General features: G+C 35.1%; 1 protein-coding gene across 7 annotated transcripts in view; it reads left to right on the plus strand.

Moving 5' to 3' along the window:
• NIPBL (NIPBL cohesin loading factor) overlaps positions 1–21133 on the plus strand; it is a 151909-nt gene that overhangs the window by 68618 nt on the left and 62158 nt on the right. For 6 of the 7 annotated variants that reach the window (XM_084225499.1, XM_084225500.1, XM_084225505.1 and 3 more), the window contains 2 exons: positions 2015–2108; positions 11648–12280. In XM_084225499.1, coding sequence (XP_084081625.1) covers positions 2015–2108; positions 11648–12280 — 727 coding nt within the window. The remainder of the gene's footprint in view (positions 1–2014; positions 2109–11647; positions 12281–21133) is intronic. The other variant, XM_084225504.1, reaches the window with a different exon arrangement.

A 21133-nucleotide genomic window follows, 5' to 3' on the forward strand; every position in this document is an offset into this window, starting at 1 on the left:
TATTTTTCAATATGGGTGTGTTTCTGATATTTTTTTCTGAGTCAAAGAAAAGCCAGTTTGGGAAAAAAATATCAGTTCCATAATTTCAGTGCAGTAGCTAAGTTAGTAACTCAGTATGATATCAGTTCAGTTTCACTTAAAATAGCATTATATACTTTTGATACAGACCTCACTTTATTGTGGTGGTCTGAATATTAAACTCCTTTGCCCGTGAGAATTTCCTCAGAAGGCAACAACTCTTTTTGCAAGCACTCTAGCAAAAAATAATTGTAATTAACACCACAGTGTAAGTTCAGGTTTATTGTGCTGTGAATTAAAATAAAAAAATATAATATAGTTGTGTGGTAAGTGCCCATCGGTGGTAAAACTGATGAAATCTGATTTCTTATGGATTTGTGTTCTTGGAGTTGAAATCACCTTAAGTCCATAAACTTTAAACTCTTTCCTTTTTAGCAGTGTCATTTTTCCCTTCAGAAGGCACAGCCTAGTCTATGGCTACACACATGGAATTTGGCTGTTTGGCCATTGTCAGAGTGTGATTGTCCATCTATACAGGCTGCTATCTCCTTGAAATACTAATTTTGCTTTCTATCTCAGTACTGAATGCTGATTTCTTTCATGCAGATGAATAAAGACATAATTACAATTAAACCTTTTAACATTCTGTTAATTGGGTTAATATTGGTCCAAAGGTTAAAAAGTATTTATCACACAGATAATTCAGATTTAAAAAAAATAAAGGAAAGAAATGGCTGTGTGAAAAAATTGCCTGTATATGGATATCTCAAGAAGAGCTACATTAGAATGTTAACTGCTAAAATAACCACTTTAATTAGGAAGCATGAAATAACTGTAGAACTTCTTTGGAGACTTCATTTGTATCACTCTACCTTTTGGAAGAATGACATTTTTAGAATTTTTTTTGTAATTATAGAAGTTTTCTCTTCATAGATACAGAATTTGCTAGCTTTTCCTTACCCCAAACATTCTCATAGATGCTGTATAAGAAACAGTAGTTGAAGTGGGAAATAACCATTCTGTAGTTGAAGTTTAGTTAGGACACTGCATGAATGAGTAGTTGTGAGCAGCAGAGGGCTCCACAAAAGCATGGAAAAACCCATGTAAAACTCTGAATGGAGATTGTAATAGTGGGTTTCACGTTTTATATAAGGATAGTGTGGGGGTCAAAAATACACATTTACATTGCTAAAAATATAGCATGGACATAATTACATTGCAATTAGTATTATATTATGAAAAAGTTTGGCAGAAATTACTAATTGCTTTGGGGAAGTGTTTCATTTTGCCATTGAGTTGTTTCCTGTTTAACTCTTACAAGCTAAAATCACGTTAGTTAGTTAGTTAGTTAGTTAGTTAGTTAGTTAGTTAGTTAGTTAGTTAGTTAGTTAGTTAGTTAGTTTTACATGAGACTAACCCAGCTGCTGTAATGGGACTGGTAGAGATCGTATTCAGTCCTGTCTTCCCTGTGGTGAGGATACAGATACAAAGTGTTACTTTGTTGAACTATAAGAGCAAGATAGCGTTCTAGATAGTCTTTTAAGATTAAAATTAATCTTTTTAGGGTAGATTATGTAAAACCAGAGTTTTAAAAATCTGCATTTCATATGCTATTTCTTTCAAGTGGTATTGTATATAGGTCATGCATGTGCTCTACAGCCCTTTACTATGAGTACTTGCAACAAAAAATTTTAAATGGAATCCTAATGTAAACCCAAAAGCTTGTCTAGCTTGAAAACATACACAAAGATTTTTTTTTTGTGTGTGTGTGTGCCTGTTCTGGTTATAGAGTCCTCTTAAGTCTGACTGGGGCATTGCTTATGTTATAGTCTAATAGCAGTCTAAATTACAAATATTTTAATGGGAGTGGCTCTTCTAGTATTTCTTGTGTGCTTTTTTTCCCAATCCATTTTATCAATTTATGTACTAACTTCAATTTTTATTTTAACAGATATTTATGTTCATATGTTGACTTTTTAAATCATTCTTACTTTAGGATGGCGATCCTTCAATAAGGAATGCTGCATCTTTTTCCTTGAGGTCACCACAGTCAGTCTGCTCTCCAGCTGGAAGTGATGGAGCCCTTAAAGGTAGTCTAGCAGTCATATATATGTCAATTTATTTTTCCCAGTTTTAAAGAACAGAGAATTTAAAGAACAGAGAAATTAAAGAATTTAAAGAATTCCCTTTTTCCTCCTGAGTTTTGTATTTAACTGGTACTACAGACTATGGCATTATGCTTTGGATGCAAAATTATTTTGAGCCCTGATCTAGAAGAAATTTCTGATTGTTCAACAATTAACCAATCATCCTTCAAAATAAAGCTCAAATTTATGGAGGACAGAAGGATTTAAAATCCTTTCCAATCTGAGAATTAAGTTCTTTATAAGAATTAAGTTGCTCTACATAAGAAAAGTTTTAAAGGCAGCATTACGAGTATTGAACCCTTAACCAGCTCAAAAGTGTTTTAATATGCAGCACTTGCCTTAATTACAATAATGGATTATTAAAAATATGAAAATACATGAGCTCAATACACATAGCATAAATGAAGCCTGAAAACCTTAGCTGTGGAGACGTATAGGGTGAACTGTCTGTCAGTTGAGAGGAAACAGAAAAAATAATTCTTTATACTAAAATCCACTTGGTAAGGTAGGGCTTGGGACATATTCTTGTTAATTTTCTTTTTCAGTGATTGTACATTTACAGGGCAATAATTGAAAAATGAAACAAAAAACGCTTTCTTCTCTATAGACCTGAAACAAAAAAATAAGTCTTACTGGGTGATCAGTTTAGGCAGAGAACAGAACAGAAGATGGTGGAGATTACAGAAAAGGTGAAGGCATTATGCAGCCTGAATAAAAGCCATGTTTGTCAGGGGTGGACCTGAGGGCAGCCTTTCCATGCCTATAAGGAGATTATTAGGAAGATCTGAGTCAGTCTTTTCATCGCTATGGAAGAAGGATGAAATACAATGGACTTAAATTTAAATAGGAAGTATAACCAGATCTAAGGAAAAAATTTTCACTATCTGGACAGTTAAGTAGTGGAAAAGGATGCCCATAGAATCTGTGAGCTTTCTGTCCTTGGGGGTTTTCAGAGTCAGGTTGGATAAAACCTGACATAATGTGTCCCTGCCTCACCCTGCTTTGAGCATGAGGATGAACAAAACATCTCCTGAGGTCCCTTCCTAACTGAATTATCCTATGGTTCAGGTGGCAAGTGAGAAGTATGTGTATAGGATGCCAGGAGCTTCAGTATTTCAGGATGTCTGGTTCTAAAGGACTTCCCATAAGACTTGTGTACATGTGGTTATTTTTCACTCTTTGTCAAGTTTATAGGTTTAACAAGGTTGTGGATCTACGTTAGCCCACTCGTATATGTGCTTACCACTCAGTCAGACAATATTTGATTTTTTTTTTTTTTGTTAAAGTTGCTGCGGTTTTAATTGGCTGTCTCAGAGCCCAGTTTTGAAGGGACAGCTTTTCAGACTATTTCTGGAAACAGACTGATTGTATAGTTCAGATTGCAATGTTTCAGCATTAGCATTAAAGTGCAAGAAGATCTTTCTGATTTATCTCTATGTTAACTTTACTTTTCCCTTTGATAAATTGCACAACTGAAATACTGCTGCTAATAGTGTTGACATTTTGCCCTCATTAAGACATTAATGAACCCTGATTGAGAGAACCAGTTCTTGATGCTCCATCTAGTATTTTAGAAATGTATGGAAGAGTTGTAAATAATTTCAGTGTTATTAAAAACATGAGATCCCCTACAGGGAATTTTTGGCCTGTGATTTGTAGTGAAAATTGGGATGAATACAACAAGTATTTATGCTGAGCTTTTTGTTGCTCTCTTATTAGTCCCTGATAGTTTGATTAGCAGGTCACAAACCTTCATAAAGAAAAATGTGCAAAATACTTACTTTTGTCTGGAAGGACAAAAAGAGTGGGAAAAGGTGTAACTAATCATAATCAGAGGGAGATTTCAGGAAAGTTGTTATAATGCTGGAGCTTTCGTAGAGGTTTGAGGCATTTACCAAAGATTACAACACCTCTGGAGAAATGGAGGCCATGATTGCAGAGTCTTGAATTACCTTCACACTGGATGTAGCTGTCTGTGTGACAGAATCTAAATGAAGGAGAAGTTTTGTTTGCAGCACAGGCAAATATTTTTGAGATGGCAGGACTTACTTTTGTGTTTTGAGTGGTTATTAATTTTATCAGTGGAGTAAAATTTCACTGTGTTTGTTCACTTCTGCTTCACTTAAGGTACAAGAGCAGCTGAAGTTTAATCCCAAAATTTTTTTGGTTTTAGCTATGGAAGCATCATAATGCCTGTCTTTTCAAGCTGTCATCTGTTGCCAATGGATGACTTTTTGAGAACTCATTCTGTGAATACAGTATGGAGTATCATGGAGGGTTTTCCTCTTGTTGACCTCATGAAATATCCCCTGGATTCCATTACTGAAGATTGATTAGTTGTCAGAATATTTTATCCATTTGTTCTACTTTCCCACTGCCATGCAACCTCACATTTTATTTAATTCCTAATTTTTTCTTGAGGAAACCTCTAAAGAGTTGGATAAAGGCAAGGCTTCCATAATGTTTTTAGTCCACTGCTTTATGAAGAGGTGTGTTCATATAATTTACAGTCCTGTTTCCATACAGTTGCCTAAATACTAGGAAAACATCTATAAGAACTAGCAACAACTCTTACAAAATTATGTAATTTTGCACTCTTTTTCACAAGTATGTTGTATTCCCTCCAGAAATTGTTAATGAATATTTGATTATTTTCTGAATAATTTGGAAAGATCACATCTGTTTTCTTAGGCCTTCATGGAATTCCTCCAGTCAGATTGCTCTATGCTTGGTCTCTGAATATAGAATAGATAAGAAGAATTAGGAATCTTCTCAAATCTATAGTGTAGACTTCAGTACTCTCTCTTCGGTGCTACTTGTGAAGAAAAAATGCCATCTTCCTTCTCTCCTTCAAAGAATGGCAGAAGAACTTTATTCAAGGACTTTTTTTCTGATAGCACCAGATTAAACATTCATTCCTGTTTCTTCTTTCAAGTCTAAATTTTTTAATGCAGGGAGGCTCTGAATACATCCTTTCTCACGTAGAACAGTGAAAGCTTGAGTTTTTCATGAGGCATTTCAAACTCTGGGTAGAGTGGTGGGACTCTTCTCTGAAAACTATTGGAAGAGGATATGGAAAGTGAATACAATCTGTCCCTAAAAACTTCTCAAATGTATGTTCTTTATCTGTCTTATATGCTATCCCTTTAAGTTTGAATTTTAAATTAACTTATGCTCTTTGAAAATGTGTCATTGTTGTCTGCTAATCAAAATAAGTAGCATTTTCTTTACATCTAATGCAAAATTTGGTAGGCTTTCCAGAAGAAGATTCTAGGATTTTAGAAAAAGCTGCCAGAAAGGACTTGAGGTCTTGCCATCTTTTTACACTCACATTGGCTGAGCTGTAGCAGTACTACTCTCAGTAACTTCCATATATTTTAAAATGTCAGCAACAGAGTTTTCTTGGCTTTGCCACAGAAGTTATTCAGATTCTTAGTGCTAGAAAGCTCCTAATGCTTAACCTGAATAATTTTTGTTGCAGTTAGTCATGATGCTTCCTGACTTCTTTCCAATGGGCAAAGAAAAACAGACCACGTCCTTTTTTTTTATGTCAGACATTTATATATCAAAAAACATTATCATGTCTTTCACTAATCTGATCTACAAACTGAACAGCACAGTTTCTATTACCTTTATGTGAGTCATCATTTCTGAGCTTCCAATTGTCTTTGATGCTTTTAACTGACTTTTAATTGATCTGCATATGTCTTGATGTTCTACTGTCCTAAGTCATAGATACATCTCTATTTGGGGTTTAAGGATGAGTTGTCAGGAAAGTACTGAAGACTACTTGGTGTGATACTACTGTTGTATATGCAAGTATAGCTGCTCTTTGCTGATAACTTAGATTTATACTCCAAGTTGTTTTAAGCATTCTACTGTCTTTCTATAGAGCTTGTCTATCTTCCTCTTAGGGTTTGCAATTCACAGATAAATAAGAAGTTTGTGCTTCTTGTCACTGAATTTGTTTTGTTTCAGAAAGTTACTCAAATTAGTCAAGAAAACTTTTGATTCTATTTTTAAAAGCAGGGGTTGCCCTCTTAAAGACTTAAAATCAAATGCAGTAATGATATTAATGAGAGTAATAAAATAGTCTCTAATTCTTTTACATGAGAAGATATTAATGACAAATATTTTAAACTATTATTCTTATGACAGTGCTCTGGAAAGCTGCACTTGTTCACATATACTTCATTTTTATTAAGAAAAATTGAATTTGTGTGAACATAGCTTACAATAATCAACATATTTTTGTCTCGATTACACTAGATCAACACTCTTCAGCTTGTTAGTGAAATTTTTATGAGCAGCTATGTAGAGTCCATATGCTAGAGTCCATGCTAGAGTCCAGATATGGCACTTAACTCTCTTCAAGATTTGATGATGCAACAAATTCCTTTTGGAATGCCATTTTTTCATTATCTCAGTTCTTACAGAAGAATTGTTCTAGTGTGTACTTGAATCATATTGACTATGTGTTATTCTCTGGATAGCCTTTACCATCCTTTTGAAGGGACTGTTCTTCTCTTTTTGAGCCTACTGGAGGCACAGATTCTCAAAGTGATTATTACCGGTTTTGAGACTCTTTAGCCAGAGTTCCAGGATTAATTTGTTTGATCCCATTTTTATTAAAACTCTAATTTTATGTGAAGGTGGTAAGTAAGATCAATAAGTAAGGAAGGAAAAAAAGAAGAAAAACAAAAAAGACACACTTAATTTGCAGTTTTTAACTGCAGTCTCTTCAATCTGTTGGCAATAGTGTGTTCCTCAGGTTCTGTAAAAAGTTCCTAGCTTTTCCAGCAGACAAATGTCATTGTGACAATGTGAATGCTCTGGTTCTCTTCTCCAACTTCTGCCCTTAGGAACTTGTTTACAGTGTAATTACTCATGTGTGAAATCTTAATAATTCACTTGCAGCACATACACCTTTCTTAAAGCCTCTCTATTCAAAGGCTTTTCCAGCAAAATGTCTGGAATGTTGTATCCAGGTTTATACACCAATTTGGTACCTATTTAAATCATGTTCCAGGAGTGTGGAAGATTACTTTCCAATGGATTTTAAAAAGTGCTTGAACATTCTTGAAGTTTCTCTCCAGTGTGCTATGAACCAAATATTGAACATTAGCCTTCATTTGTTCTCTAGAAGTTTTTCCAGCTTTCCTGCTTAGAGAATGATACTTCTGGCAAAACAGAGGGTGTAGGATGGTTGAAAGACTTTTGTCAACATCTGAGAACCTTTGCCTACCAGGGTGTTAAAGGATATGAAGATACTGTTTCACATGACCCTTTGGAACTTGTTATTGTACAAGTAGAAAGATAATAATTTTTTTAATGCTGAAAAATATGTGAGTTCTAACTTCCTGATAACGTTAGTAAATGCTTTTAAGCCATGTGAATCACAACAGAGAGTGTGATCAGTGGTGTGACTTTGCTGCATCATCTTTGAAAGACAAGTGATGTGAAGAGGCTTAGAGATGATCAGAGGAGGTATCATGAAAGCTTAAAGAAATTGTGAGTATTATGGTATGATTAGGAAGTACAGACAAAAACATAAGACGGAGATGTCAGTGCTATGCCAGGGTAAATAAACCAGAAGTGGATTCAAAACTTTACATTTAAAGAAGGCTAAGTCTCTGCCAATGCAATTAAATTCTTTTTATAGTTGATTGCATTATATATGATTTGATAAGATACAGTTCAAGAATCACAGAAAAAAGGGTTTGCAAATTGCTACAGCAGTTAATAAAACTTCTTCCATACTTAGTGCCACCTACCACTAGGAACCGCTAGAGCTAAGAAATGTAGAGAACGAGCCGTAGGATTATCATGGGTGGTCAGAATGGCTGCTGCTGAAAGACTAGAGAGGTATTTTTGATGGTTGTGTTTGTTCTCTGTAGAGACCTAATTTCCTATGATGGTACCCGCTTCTCAGCTATATTTGGTGTTATCTGGTTGACTATCAATATTTGCTGTTTAGTAACAATACAGTGACCTTCCTGAATCAGGGGAGAACCTCCTTTTAACTTGCCTACTATGTAAAGAGAGCACACACAAAGTTCTTTTAATTATATTATCTATGGACAATCAACTACAGCAAGTCAGATTTATTTTTGTCCTGAATTACTGCCCAGCCCTACATTTAGACTCAAAAGATGTCTAAATATTTCTCTGTTCTAAAATAAGAGATTTGTTTATTTCCTAAAGATAGTTTCTGAAGATTTGTATATTATTTAATCCATTGGCAGCATTTTGTAGAACAAACCTTCTCAATCTTGGAATCTCAACTGGTTCAGCAAACTCATTATTACTGTCTCTGTATTCTTTAAGTTTTTGGGGTTTTTTTCCTCTTATCTAGTCTTGGTAAAGATACTTATTCTCAGACATATAATGGCCCAAGACTTCTCCCATAGCAAATACTCCAGAGTGAGTCCACCATTAATATACAAAACTCCCTCTGTATAATGGGTATAGTTTTCATGGAATTGAAATTTCATAGAATAGAATTTTCATGGGTTGAAAAGATGTCCAAAATCATCTGTTCCAACCTTCAAAGAAAAAACGTCATGTCAACTAAACCCTAGCACCACATGCCATGTCCAGTAATTTCTTGAACACCTCCAGAAATGGTGGCTGTCCACCTCCCTGATCAGCCCATTCCAATGCCTACCTATCCTTCCAGTGAAGAAATTCTTCGTGAGGTCCAACCTGAACCTCCTCTAGTGCGTTTGAGGCTGTTTCTTCTAGTTGGTTGGAAGAATAGGCTGATCCCCACCTGGCCACAACATCCTTTCAGGTGGTTGTAGAGAGCAATAAGGTCTCCCTGAACCTCCTTTTCTCCAGAATAAAGACCCCTAGCTCCCTCAGCCATTCCTTGCTGGACTTGTGCTCCAGCTCTCTGCCCCTTCTCTGGTCATGCTGCAGCACCTCAGTGTCCTTCTTGTAGTGAGGGGTCCAGAACTTAACAAAGCATTCAAGATGTGTCTTCACCAGTGCCAAGTACAGGGGAGTAATTGCTGCCCTGGTCCTGCTGGCTGCACTATTGCTGATACAGGCCAGGTGCCTTTGACCTTCTTGGCCACCTGGGTACTCTGCTGGCTTTTGTTTGAAGTCTCAGAATGTGCTGTGTGTCCTTTGTGTGATACCTGTTCAAAACTGCTAAGGTTTGTGGTATGGTGAAACTGTTCAAGAATGCTTCATATTTTTCAGTTTCTTTTCACCTCCATACATAGGCATTGTAGCTTCTGAGCCTCCTTGTTGTCAGAGGTTTAGCCATCATTAAACATCTCAGAAATGTGTGAAGTTATTGCTGGAACAAGTTATTTTAAAATGCAGGCTTATAGGCCTTACAATCAAAACGTTTCAAGAATTTCTTTTAGGAGGAAGACATTTTCAAATACTTATTCGTAGTGCTGCCTAGGAGAGGCAAAACTTTACTTTTGTTTCTTCATTTATTGGATTCTAAGACTGTTCAATGGAATGCAGTGAAATCCTTCTGGCCTCCTCAAGTCTATTCAAAGATAAAAAGAACCACTTTATCTGTTGCTGCATTCTTACTTTTCAACATGAGAAATGCCAAATAATACCAAATCAGATATTGTCATATTTTTCTAGAAGGTTAGGACAAGGGAGAATAAAATCTGTCCCCTGTGTTTAGATGTGTAACTGAAAAATAGTATGTGTTCCATTGTTGCAACTTTAAAATTATTCATATAAAAGAAAAATCAAGATTAGATGTCTGTAATATCTCTTTGAAAAGTTCTGAGTTGCCGCTACTATTTGTAGAAATATCCTGCAGCTTCCTGAGAGTTAGTCATTATCATAAAAAAAATTAGGAGCTAAGGATTCCTGCTACACATTGCATTTAATATTTCAAATTACCCAATGAAATGGTAGTTGTGGGGAGGAGCATAACAAGAATCGGAATCTGTTGAAAAGCAAGGAAGAAATATTAGGGTGTAGTGAGAACTTTGGTACTGGTGGTTGAGTGTGGTATCTCATTTGAGGAAGGGAAGTAGAGTAGTAGAACTGTTTTGAAAATTGGGATGAGTCAAAACAGCGCTTCCCATCTTTGTGGATGTTATTGGCAGAATATGGATTTGTTGCTAAGGGCTAAGAAGGATTAAGATAAACCCTTAAGATGAGCCATGAAGTTGTGTCACTCTCACAGAATGCTCTAGGGAGACAAAAGTATAGCAGTCTGTGCAAAGAGGCCATCTGTAAAACCACACTTTTCATGTAAATTGAAGCTTCGACAGAGATAACCATTCTGTTTTTTCATCTACTGTTTGGTACATTGCTTAATGATTTTTAACATTTCCAAAGATATTGGGTAGAAATTTAAGCTGCGGAATAAAGCTGCTTTCTTGTTTAGTGGTGTTTCTTGAATGAAGCACACAGGACCTGTATTCCACTTAACTTTTGCTTGTTGTTAAAAGTGCTGACCTATGATGACCTGACCAGAATGACTAATAGTAATATCAGTCACTGCTTTCTGAAGATCAGTATTCCTCAATAGATGAATGGAATCTGAATGGTTGCTTTAAGAAGAGGAGTCTGTGTGTGTGTTCCCCACCTTGCACAGTATTCCCTTCTAAGCCAGAACTATAGCTCAAAATTATAATTGGGAGAGGTTGAAAAGCTTCTCTGTATTTCAGACTTTTTTTGTAGGCTAACAGTTACAGGAAGCAGATTCATTAGAGGAATTAGAACTTCAAATGTAATTAATTGGAGAGATTATTTAATTAGAAGGTTCCTCTCTAAAATTTCTGTAGATATCCTTAAATCCTGGAAAGAGTGCATATAGAAGCAAAATTTCATACATCAAACAAAAAAGGAGGGAAGATAAAGCAGGGAATGTTAGAAAGATGCCTTTAGATAATTAGTGTTTCCTAGATAGTAATGAGTGGGGGAGATTGTAATAAATTTACCTAAAATAAAATTTAAAAAAAAAGAAAATTTTAAAAAATTAAAATAACTGTCAGAATCCAAGTTAAGGAGGTTGTGTATGTTTTGGTTTTGCTTTTGTTTTTCTTTAAATTAAAAATGCGTGGCTGAAATGGGTAGTGCTTATATACTGATCATTAAATCTTCGTCACTGGACCTTAATAAGAATCTTTTTGATCTTTCCTTTTTTCTGCCATCAACTTGCTTTTGTTGATCATTTTCTAATAGCTAATATGCTGAATCTTAGTACTATTTTTATTTATTCTTTTTTGGTGGTGGGTTTTTTTTGTTCCGTCTTCTCTGAAATGATCCCTTCTCTACTTGCAGTGGATAGCTAAAATTCCTAGGAAATACACTGCAACTATCTAGATTGCATCTTGATCTGGCAATGATGTGCTTCCTACCAATCTTATTTAGACCTTTTGTGAACACAATTATATGTAGAGATACACATTAAAAGTATGCAGGTTATATTTAGTGTGTTTTTATATAAACATGAAACAACATAACTGTTCAGTTTTTCTGAATTATTATTCTAGGATCAAGACAACCTTTAATCCAACAATCTCAGCCTCCACCTTATTCATCACCTAGAGATGTTCCCCCAGACATATTGTTAGATTCTCCAGAAAGAAAGCAAAAGAAACAAAAGAAAATGAAGTTAGGCAAGGATGAAAAAGACCAGACTGAAAAAGCTGCAATGTATGATATCATTAGCTCTCCTTCCAAGGACTCCACTAAGCTAACATTAAGACTGTCTCGTGTAAGATCTTCGGATATGGACCAGCAGGATGATATGCTTTCTGGTTTGGAAAACAGCAGTGTGTCAGAGGGTGATATTCCTTTTAATGTGCAGTACCCAGGACAGACTTCTAAAACACCCGTTACTCCACAGGATGTTAACCGCCCACTAAACGCTGCTCAGTGTTTGCCGCAGCATGAACAGACAGCTTTCCTTCAGGCACAACAAGTGCCTGTTTTACAACAGAACACTTCAGTTGCTGCAAAACAACCTCAAACTCCTGTGGTACAGACACAGCAACAGGTTTCGCAACAAGGAGCTATAACGTCATATGATGAAGTAGAATTGGATGCATTGGCTGAAATTGAGCGGATAGAACGTGAATCAGCTATTGAAAGGGAGCGATTTTCAAAAGAAGTGCAAGATAAAGGTAAAAGGATTGTGTGTGTGTATATACACTATATATTATATAAATATATATATATGCATATAAACCCCATATATATATATATTAAAAAAAACTTCCTGTCATTGTCACATAGTTCAATTCTGTTTACGCAGCGTAGGTTCTTCTATGACATTCATCTCCATTCCCTTCCAACAATGAACTGTAATCTTTCATATATGCATATTTGAATATCTGATATTCTTTATTTGGGGTCTTAATGGATGGAAAATGAAATTCTTATGTTTCTAAATTCTTTTCAAATACTCTTACTTTTAACCATGAGACTGAATGAAGTACAGTTAATATTGTTTATAGTTTCTAAAATCCCAGCAGTACCATAAATCAAAATTCATAGTAAGTTCTGACAGCTGTATTATTAATCCATGTTGCTTAATTTAAGAAAATGCAGGAAAATTTAAGAAAATGCAGAAAATGCAGGAATGGGTTTTATCCCATTTCTGTTCATATCCCATTTGGATTTAATGTGAAGGAGCTGTTAGAGTAAAATCACATCTGTTCTGTTCTTTTGAAGGTAGTGTAATGATTGGGTAATATATACAATTATATTGTTAATAATGTTTGTTCAACTAGATTTTAATTATTATGTAGGCATTAGAAACTTTAGAGAACTACTATATATCTTTATGATCTGTAGCACAGAACCAGGTGGGCCTCTGAAATGTTTTATCTTTATTTCAGTAGGTGCACTTGTCTTAATGTATTTAATTGAATCTATCAATTTTTTTTTGTATTTCTCTTTCTTTTTCTGTTGTTAACTGGTTTGAAGGTCTTCGGTTTCAGATGTGGTTTATGAATTAGATAGTAATAATTTACCATAAATATTTTTCAGAATCTTCCTCTGCACCATGTTAAACTTCTGAGAAAAAAAATGTTTTGTAGCATAATCCTAATTTACTAGATACAGTCAAGTAAAGTCTTGCAGAATGGAAAATGGTGAAATTTCTGATTTTGGAAGTTCATAGGTGAAAATGGCCCATGTAGACATACTTCCATGGAATGAATTTACACACAGTTTGGGTCTTTAACAGCAGAAGGGGTGCAAATTTTCTCCCTATTCAAAGTGGTTTTTCACTATTTTTAGTGATGCCTAAGTGGTGAAAGGAAGAGAGAATTTGTGTGTATTTGTGTGTGTGTGTGTGTGTGTGTGTGTGTGTGTGTGTAAACATGGTTGCAGGTTGCAATACTAAAAGGTTTAACTTCTGTGTGTGTGTAAACATGGTTGCAGGTTGCAATACTAAAAGGTTTAACTTCTAAGATTTTTCTTATTTGGTAATTAAACCTTTTGAGCAAAAAGTATTTATGAATATAAGGAGAAGAGGTGTGCTCGCCTCAAAAGAGATCTCTACTGATCTCTACTGTCTTTGATTTAATGAGATGGGAATTTGTTTATTTGCTTAAATCTCTTCCATTAATTTTAAATTTATTGTTGGAGAGCTTGTGGTTTGTGGCCTAATAGTTCAAAAGCTACATTTATGTCCACACATTTAAAATGGAATCTGTACCATGTTTTGCCTGAGAAGCAACTTTCAAACACTTTGATCAAAACTAAAAATACATTTTCTGTTTTGTTTTGGCTTTCAGGATATGTTGACCATTAGTTGTAAAGTTTGTTTATGATAATTACACATCGAAGATCATAGCCGTGATTTGTTTGTTTCTTCGGGGAAAGGAGTGATTTTTATAGACTGTGACCTTTCCTGTTCACCGCTGGTCAATAACCATCTTCCCAAATACAGATTCTGACCTTATAGTTCCCCTTACTTGCATCCTCTGCTTGGTCTCAGATCTCCCTGAATACCTACAATTGCTACAAATCAGATACACGAGTTGCTGTCCTATACTGGGGCAGATTATCACTATTTATTCACTTGCACTAAATTGCCCCTATGATAGTCAGCAGCGCTTTTCACTTTTTCACTCTGGCTCTTGAGGTTTCAGCCATAACTGCATAGTATTTTGTAGAAAGATTTTTAGCAGTCTTGGAACAGATTTCCTGAAGATGTTACCTTGGAGAAATACAGTTTTTATTTTTTTGGTAATGATTTTGCCATTGCTTCTAAATTTGTGCTATGTCTAGAATCTGATACACTCTGGGATTGCTCTAGTTAGAGCTGTTTGGTTTTGTGAGGCTGCAAGAGGAAGCATCTTCTATTGTTCCTGTAGGAATATGTCTGTTAGAAACATATTCAATAACTTCTAAATATGGAACTCATTTCTGCAAAGCTAATAGTGTATTTAGACAAAAGCCTGGCATTTGTGCCTTCTTGTACATGTACTGTAACTTCAGATCACATTATGTCAGGTAGAGAGTGTGGATGTAGCAAGTGCTCGATCTAATTAGAGTGAGAGTGCCTATAGCCAGCTGATGCTTTGCAATAGCAAGCACCCCTTTAGAGAAATTACTCAAAATGCTAGCGCATACTAAAACATGCATGAAAGCGTCTTTGCTGCTTTTGTAACAGAGGCATGGGAATGCATATTACAGCCATACTGTGTTTTCTATGTATACTCACACTGGTTTCCATAAATTACGTTCAGTAAACTGGTACTCACAAGTTTTGATAGTGGATTAGTGGTCTCTTCTGTCCTTTATTTTAGACATGAATTTTCCACAATTCTATACTCCATCACAGATTTTCAAATGCTTTCTTTTTAACAGTGAGGGTTTGGTTGCACAGTACATGTTCTTCTGAGTCTAATAGTCAGTAGTGTGGAAGAGTTTATTTCAGAGAAGCAGCTGAGATTTTGGGGGGAACATTCTTGCTAAAAATTATACACCTTGTCTAAGGCAATGTGAGATCTGGGGGGTTTTTTTGAATGCTGAGGTCCTTTTATTATATTTGGTACTGGTGGTAAATGGGGATTGGAGCCTTGTGGTACTTATATTACTTTCTGTAACAAATCATTGTTTCTAAAAAAGCTGTGTAAAATGTTTAGCTTCCACCAAACAAAGTCTCTCAAAGTGGAAAGCAGTCTGAGTTTCAGAAGAGGAACTAACACAGGGTTTTGCAGAAGCACCTTCTTCTTTGAAAAGCAGTTTATCTTTTTGAAATCTGGTTTTCATGCTTTTGCTTTATGAAAAGGAATCTTTATGCAAAAATCACTAATTCAGAATCTGACAAATTTGAGCTACTGTATGTCAGATGTGCGTAAGGAGCAACTTTATAATACAGACTTCCTTCCTCATATCCGAGCTTTTTGTAGCTATGTTTTTATCATTCTTTCCTTTTTGGCTGCTTAGCTCTTGGGTTAAGTGGAGTGTGTCCTCTTCATATATCATGATAGAGAGGTGCAAAGTTTAACAAGTTGGTTTCATCCTTGTCCTCTGTGTGGAAGGGCTGAAGTTCATCTCTTCTTTCTACTTTATCCTCAAGAAAGTCTCTCTATTGATTAATTTAACAAGTAATTTTTCTGTATCTGTTAGTAAAAGGAGATTTTGAAGATCTAGGCATTTGGCACCAAAAGTTACATTCTAATACATTTCTTATATTTAATAGCTTCAGTACTGCTAAATAGTCCATGGAACATGGCATAACTCAGGTCTTCAGTTTCCATTGCTCCCCTCACAATGGCGTCTATACCCTTATCAGATAAAATATGTTAATCAATACTAGATCATATCTTCTCTTTTGAAAGAATGTGTAGTATTGCAGATAGATCTAGCTGTTATTTATCAAGACTCAGATTATCTGAGTTGGAAAAAAAGTGATTCAAAAGAGATTTTAGGGAAGTGGATTGACTTTTTCCATAACGATTGACAGGTAAACCATCCTCTGCTCTAGTTACATTGTGATATTTTGATGATATAATTTCTTCAGAAAGGTAGTGAAACTTAATTCACACTTTCTTCTCTTCTAACTACTGACATTAGTCACACTTCCTCTACTACTTGGTGCAGTTGAAGGCTTTTGAAACAACTAGACGTCTATATTCATAACCAGTTTTGTTCCCTTTACTGAAATTGTGCTTTTTTCACATTCTGAAGTTGACTACTCCAAGAAACTGCAGGAAATCCTGTGAAGTTTTAGAAATTGTCCTAGGAATTTCTGTTGTTCTCAGGCAACTTTTTTTCTTTTGCAAGATGGGAATGTTGAGGGAGAATTTTCATTTTGGTAACCTCAGTTCTTTGAATTAACTTGTACTTTGCCACTGTTCAGGTACAAGTTATTTATTTTTGTATGTAGTTAAGTAGTTCAAAGTTAGTCACTTTTAGACTAAGTCTTTCCTAGAATATTGCATTAAGTTCTTCTTCTTTTTCAAGATTTAGACCTGCTACAGAATTTATTTGCAGATACAAAGTTTATACATCAAGATCTTGCATGCTTTTCTAAAACCTCCAAATACTGGGAAACAAAAATGTTTAACAGACTAATGCTAAAAAGAGCTCAGAGTCTTTCAATGACACAAAAAAGGGAAGATAACCTTGAAAACTGCATAAAATCCCAGAAAGTAAACCATTTCTTTCAGATACTCTCTTGCAAATTGATTTCGCTTTTTTATTTTACTCAGATTTGCTACATTTTAATCTGAGCTCTTCCATACGCAGGACTCTGTAGTTAGGTTTTGCACTTCTTCAAAGATACTTTTGTATGATACAGGTGTTTTAACAGATTGAGGAGTTTTGCTTGTAAAAGGCAGAAGTTTGTTTTCTGACATTTGTGAAAGAGTAATCAAATCATTAACCATTTCATTAGGAGGCTAATATTTTTTTAAACGTAAAAGCGTTAGAAATTTTTTTTTAATGAGACAAACCGACTTGTATATGTGTGTTTTCCCTATATATTTTACCCCGAGGATCCATTTTACCCGCTTCTTCAGAATCTTATTGTGGATTCTTTGAATTAGGAAGAAGTGAAGCTGTAATAACTTTATTTCCAATAATTGGATCAGTTAGGGGGCATTTGGATGCCGCTGTGGGCCCTTCTTTTTTTGGTTCGTTCCAAGCCCTTAGCAGCAGAGACACACATCCCAAGAGTGTGAATCTGCCGGAGCAAAACTCTCAAAACTACAGTTATAGGTAAGTAACCTTTTTCTCTTACCTTTTAAGCTCTTACCCAGCTACTCTCCCTTTCTCCCCATTACCTGTCTCCCCCATAAAATTCCCTAAATAGGCTACTAATAGAAGAATACTATTAAAAATGAATAGTTTATGTCTAATTTTATATAGTTAATTAACGAAGTGACAATGTGTAATTATAACCAGTATATTAGCATTCATTTACAAAAATATGTTGTAGGGGGCTGATTTCCTTAAAAATGGAGCTACAAGTAGTAATTTGTATAGTAATCTTGCAGATTACAGTCATTAATACCAGAAGGTGAGGAGATAGAGTGTGATAGATAAATGAGTGTCTGTGTAGTAGAATGTGAGACTTAGGTATCATGTGTTTTGTGTATACAAGCTTTCATTAGGTCTGCATTTTGTGTTGTGATGTAATGGATGAAGCTGGCACCTTGTATAGCTCTTCCAAGAAAACACAGTTTTGCAGCCTCCAGGTCCTGTAAAAGACAGATCTTGTGTTTGTGTGTGTTTAGACATGTTTTAAGAAAAGTAAGGGGAAGAAATTCCTGTTCTGTTAGAGGAATTGCAATGAAATGTTGCCATGTTTATACCTATCTGTGAAAAGTTACTTCCTTTTGCAGTTTTTATAGAGATTAATATACTTTACAAATGAAAAATATTTTTCTTTCAAAAAAATAGGTAGGTAGGATCATATAATTTAATAGCATTTTTATTTGTGCTCATATGTAAAATGAAATCAAAATTCCTCTATTTATACCAGGTTGTGCTTTACATATGGTAGTGCAGAAAACTGCTCTTGTAAGAAGGTGTAGAAGATAACTAAATTGTAGCAGTTTAGCAAGAAACCTTCTTTGTTTCAGCCTACACTGTAAACTAAGACTAGAAAATTCAATATAAATTGCGTGTAATGTAACCCTTTATTGTACCTGTTGGAAGAGAGGATTTATGATACCAGTAACCCAATAATGACTTACATTTTGGGACAGACATTTCTTTATAGTGGATTTAAATCTTGGTAAAGAAATGGCATGAGTAGTTAATAAACCCTATTAAGAGCTTAAGCCCAGTATTTCTGTAGTTCACAGTCACTAAGTTCATGGTGACATCAACTTAAGAAGACACAATATTTCTTTTTCATTGTCATGGAATATAAATGTTAATCTAGTTAATTGATGATATTTTTGAGTACAAGGCAGAACAAAATCAACAGCTGGAAGGGAGAAGGGAAAGTCACTGCTTATTTCTAAAGTTTTGTGTCTATACCACTGAATTAAAATCCAATTAGATAATGTTAGCCATGATGCTTAAGAGTTTTCATTCTGGTGTTAGTGTGTTGCATTTTCCTTGTAGAATGCTACACTGGGTGTTTCAAACTAAGTGCACTTGAGGTTTTGATCAGATATTTTGAGTTTACAAAACTGTAATTTTGTGCAAAATCACACGGGTAAAGCCTAGTGTTTATGCTGAAAAAACTATCTCATAAATAAACTAAAGTCATATGGTTTGTGAAAGCAATATTAAATTCAGGGAACTTAAGTTAGAGTTTCCAATCTCTGAAGAAATGTAGATATTTGATTGTACATTTCTGCAGTTCAATTCTTTTGTTGTTTCCTGGTGTAGCATTTCCTTTGTATTACTATAATTGACAGAGAATAGTGAGCAACTAGACATCCTTAAGTAGAAAAATTCCTAAGACACTATGATGATTGTGTTACTGCTGATTGTGTATTTAAGAAAACAATCAGAACTTCAGAATCTTAATTTTGTTGAAGTCTACTACACCTTAAGGCATGTCAGGGATCACTGTAGTCTTTTTGTGTTTTAAACTGCGTGAGTTTAGACATTGTTCTGATGGGGTTTCCTTTTTGGTCAATTTGATGAAATTTGATGAAGTCTTTTAACAGGTCACTAAAAAGTAGCAGATGTTTCTGTTCGGAGTCTTCCCAGTCTGTTCCTTTGAACTGCAGAAGCTGAAAGTCCTCTGGTCTCTTCAGAGATTTTTGGAATTATGTACCATTCTATAAGCTTCCTATACAGGGTTCATGACTCTACTTTCTTGATTTCTTCTGTAAGGGAGGAAGTAGTGAGAATAAAATCTTTGCCCTGTGTTGGCTGTATCTCTCCTTCAAGGGAAGAGCTAGTAGTGTGGAAATCTCTTTGCTGAAGGGAAGGGTTCTGTTGGTTGTTCAATTCTTTTTTTCATTTGGCATGAGACTTTGAGGGGAAGTCAGATGGGAGCAAACTCTTGCGAATTGTGCGTATATGAGGGAGCTGAAAAGAATGGATATTTGTCCTAACTCCACTGATAGGTTATCCATTGGTACCATTGAAGTAATTTTAAAGTTTCCTTGTATACAGATTAGATTCTTGCGGTCTACAGTGCACTGTAGGGGAGGAAAGGGCACTTAGCTTCAAAGAGATCTGAGAAAAATAAGAAAAGGAAACAGTTGACAGTACACGTTTGTTATTTGAACATTTAGCTATGTGTCATCTGTTGAAAATTTCTAATCTTGCTTGCTAGCTTAAATAAGCTTATAATTGGCCTCTGTCTGACTTGTGTCTGATGTTGTTAAAAAATAGGAGGTTTGACAATATGTAATAACCTCTCAGGACTAGAATATTTGAGTTAAATTTGTTAACTTGTGATATAATTAAATAAGTGCTATTTTAAATGAGTAGAAGCATACCCTAGTAATCTCTGATATGAGAGATTAGACGAGTTAAAGGTTTAAAGATGTAAAACTCTTAAAGGTTATCCTTTACAAAAACAAAATTTATACTTTCAATTACCATTTAAAGGGTTCATCTAGAATTCAACATAAGAGGATCAATCTCTTTTGTGCTCCCGAAGAGAAGAATATTCACATATAACCATTTTGAATATGAAGTCTTCCACTTAGTCCCTTGCAGAGTGTAAAATGGGGAAGCAAAAATTTATCTGTTTTGTCTATTTATAAGTATACCAAACAATATTAATAAAAGGAAGTGTTACCATTCTTCTAAAAAGAAGCTTAGCAACCATGCTCATGGTTATTATTTAGACTTGTTACCTTTTCATAGATACAAAAGGCCCATTTTCAATTTGATAGACCAAGCAGTTCTAGAACTGAGTATCATCCAATTATACTCAGTTGTTTAAAGAGCTTATTCTGGGATTTAAGGCAATCATCAGGTTTGCAAGGAAGCAGTAATATAGACAGTTTCAGTGCTAATGGTATCTTGATCGTTGCTTTGGAAAGATTCCAGGGTGAGTAAAAAATAAAGATACATTTATAATAGAGCTCTCCTCATCCACCTGCTGCCTCTAACACTTCCTCAGCTTCCAAGCGTATCTGTTTTCAGGATGAATGGTCTTCAAATCACAATTACCTTGTAGTTTCAGCAGAGATGTATCTCATGATGTCTGTGGTTATTTCAGTGCAATGTGGTTCTTTGCAGAAAGATTCCAGAGTAATTAATTAAATTCTAAATCTTAAAGTACTCATAACTTTCATATGCAGATATTTCCAAAGGTGAAGGCCATAACCTCCTCTCCAGGAATACTGTTCATAAGAGGATTGGTGGGAGATTACCACTTGGAAGTCCAGCTGATTTTTTTTCCCATGTCAAGCTTGTGGTTCCAGTAATGTTTTGTTTCTTGTGCCATAGTGAATAATTTCATTTAATAGAATAGATCTACTATTTTTTAGTATACTGTAGTTTATGATCTTGCTTTGAGTTCCAAGGTACTGCCTTTTAGTGAGCATGTTGCAAGGTAAAGAGAACATTCTTATGAATTTGCTAGAGAACAT

Source organism: Fringilla coelebs (genome assembly GCF_963513975.1).
Source record: "Fringilla coelebs genome assembly, chromosome: Z".
Lineage (NCBI taxonomy): Eukaryota > Metazoa > Chordata > Aves > Passeriformes > Fringillidae > Fringilla > Fringilla coelebs.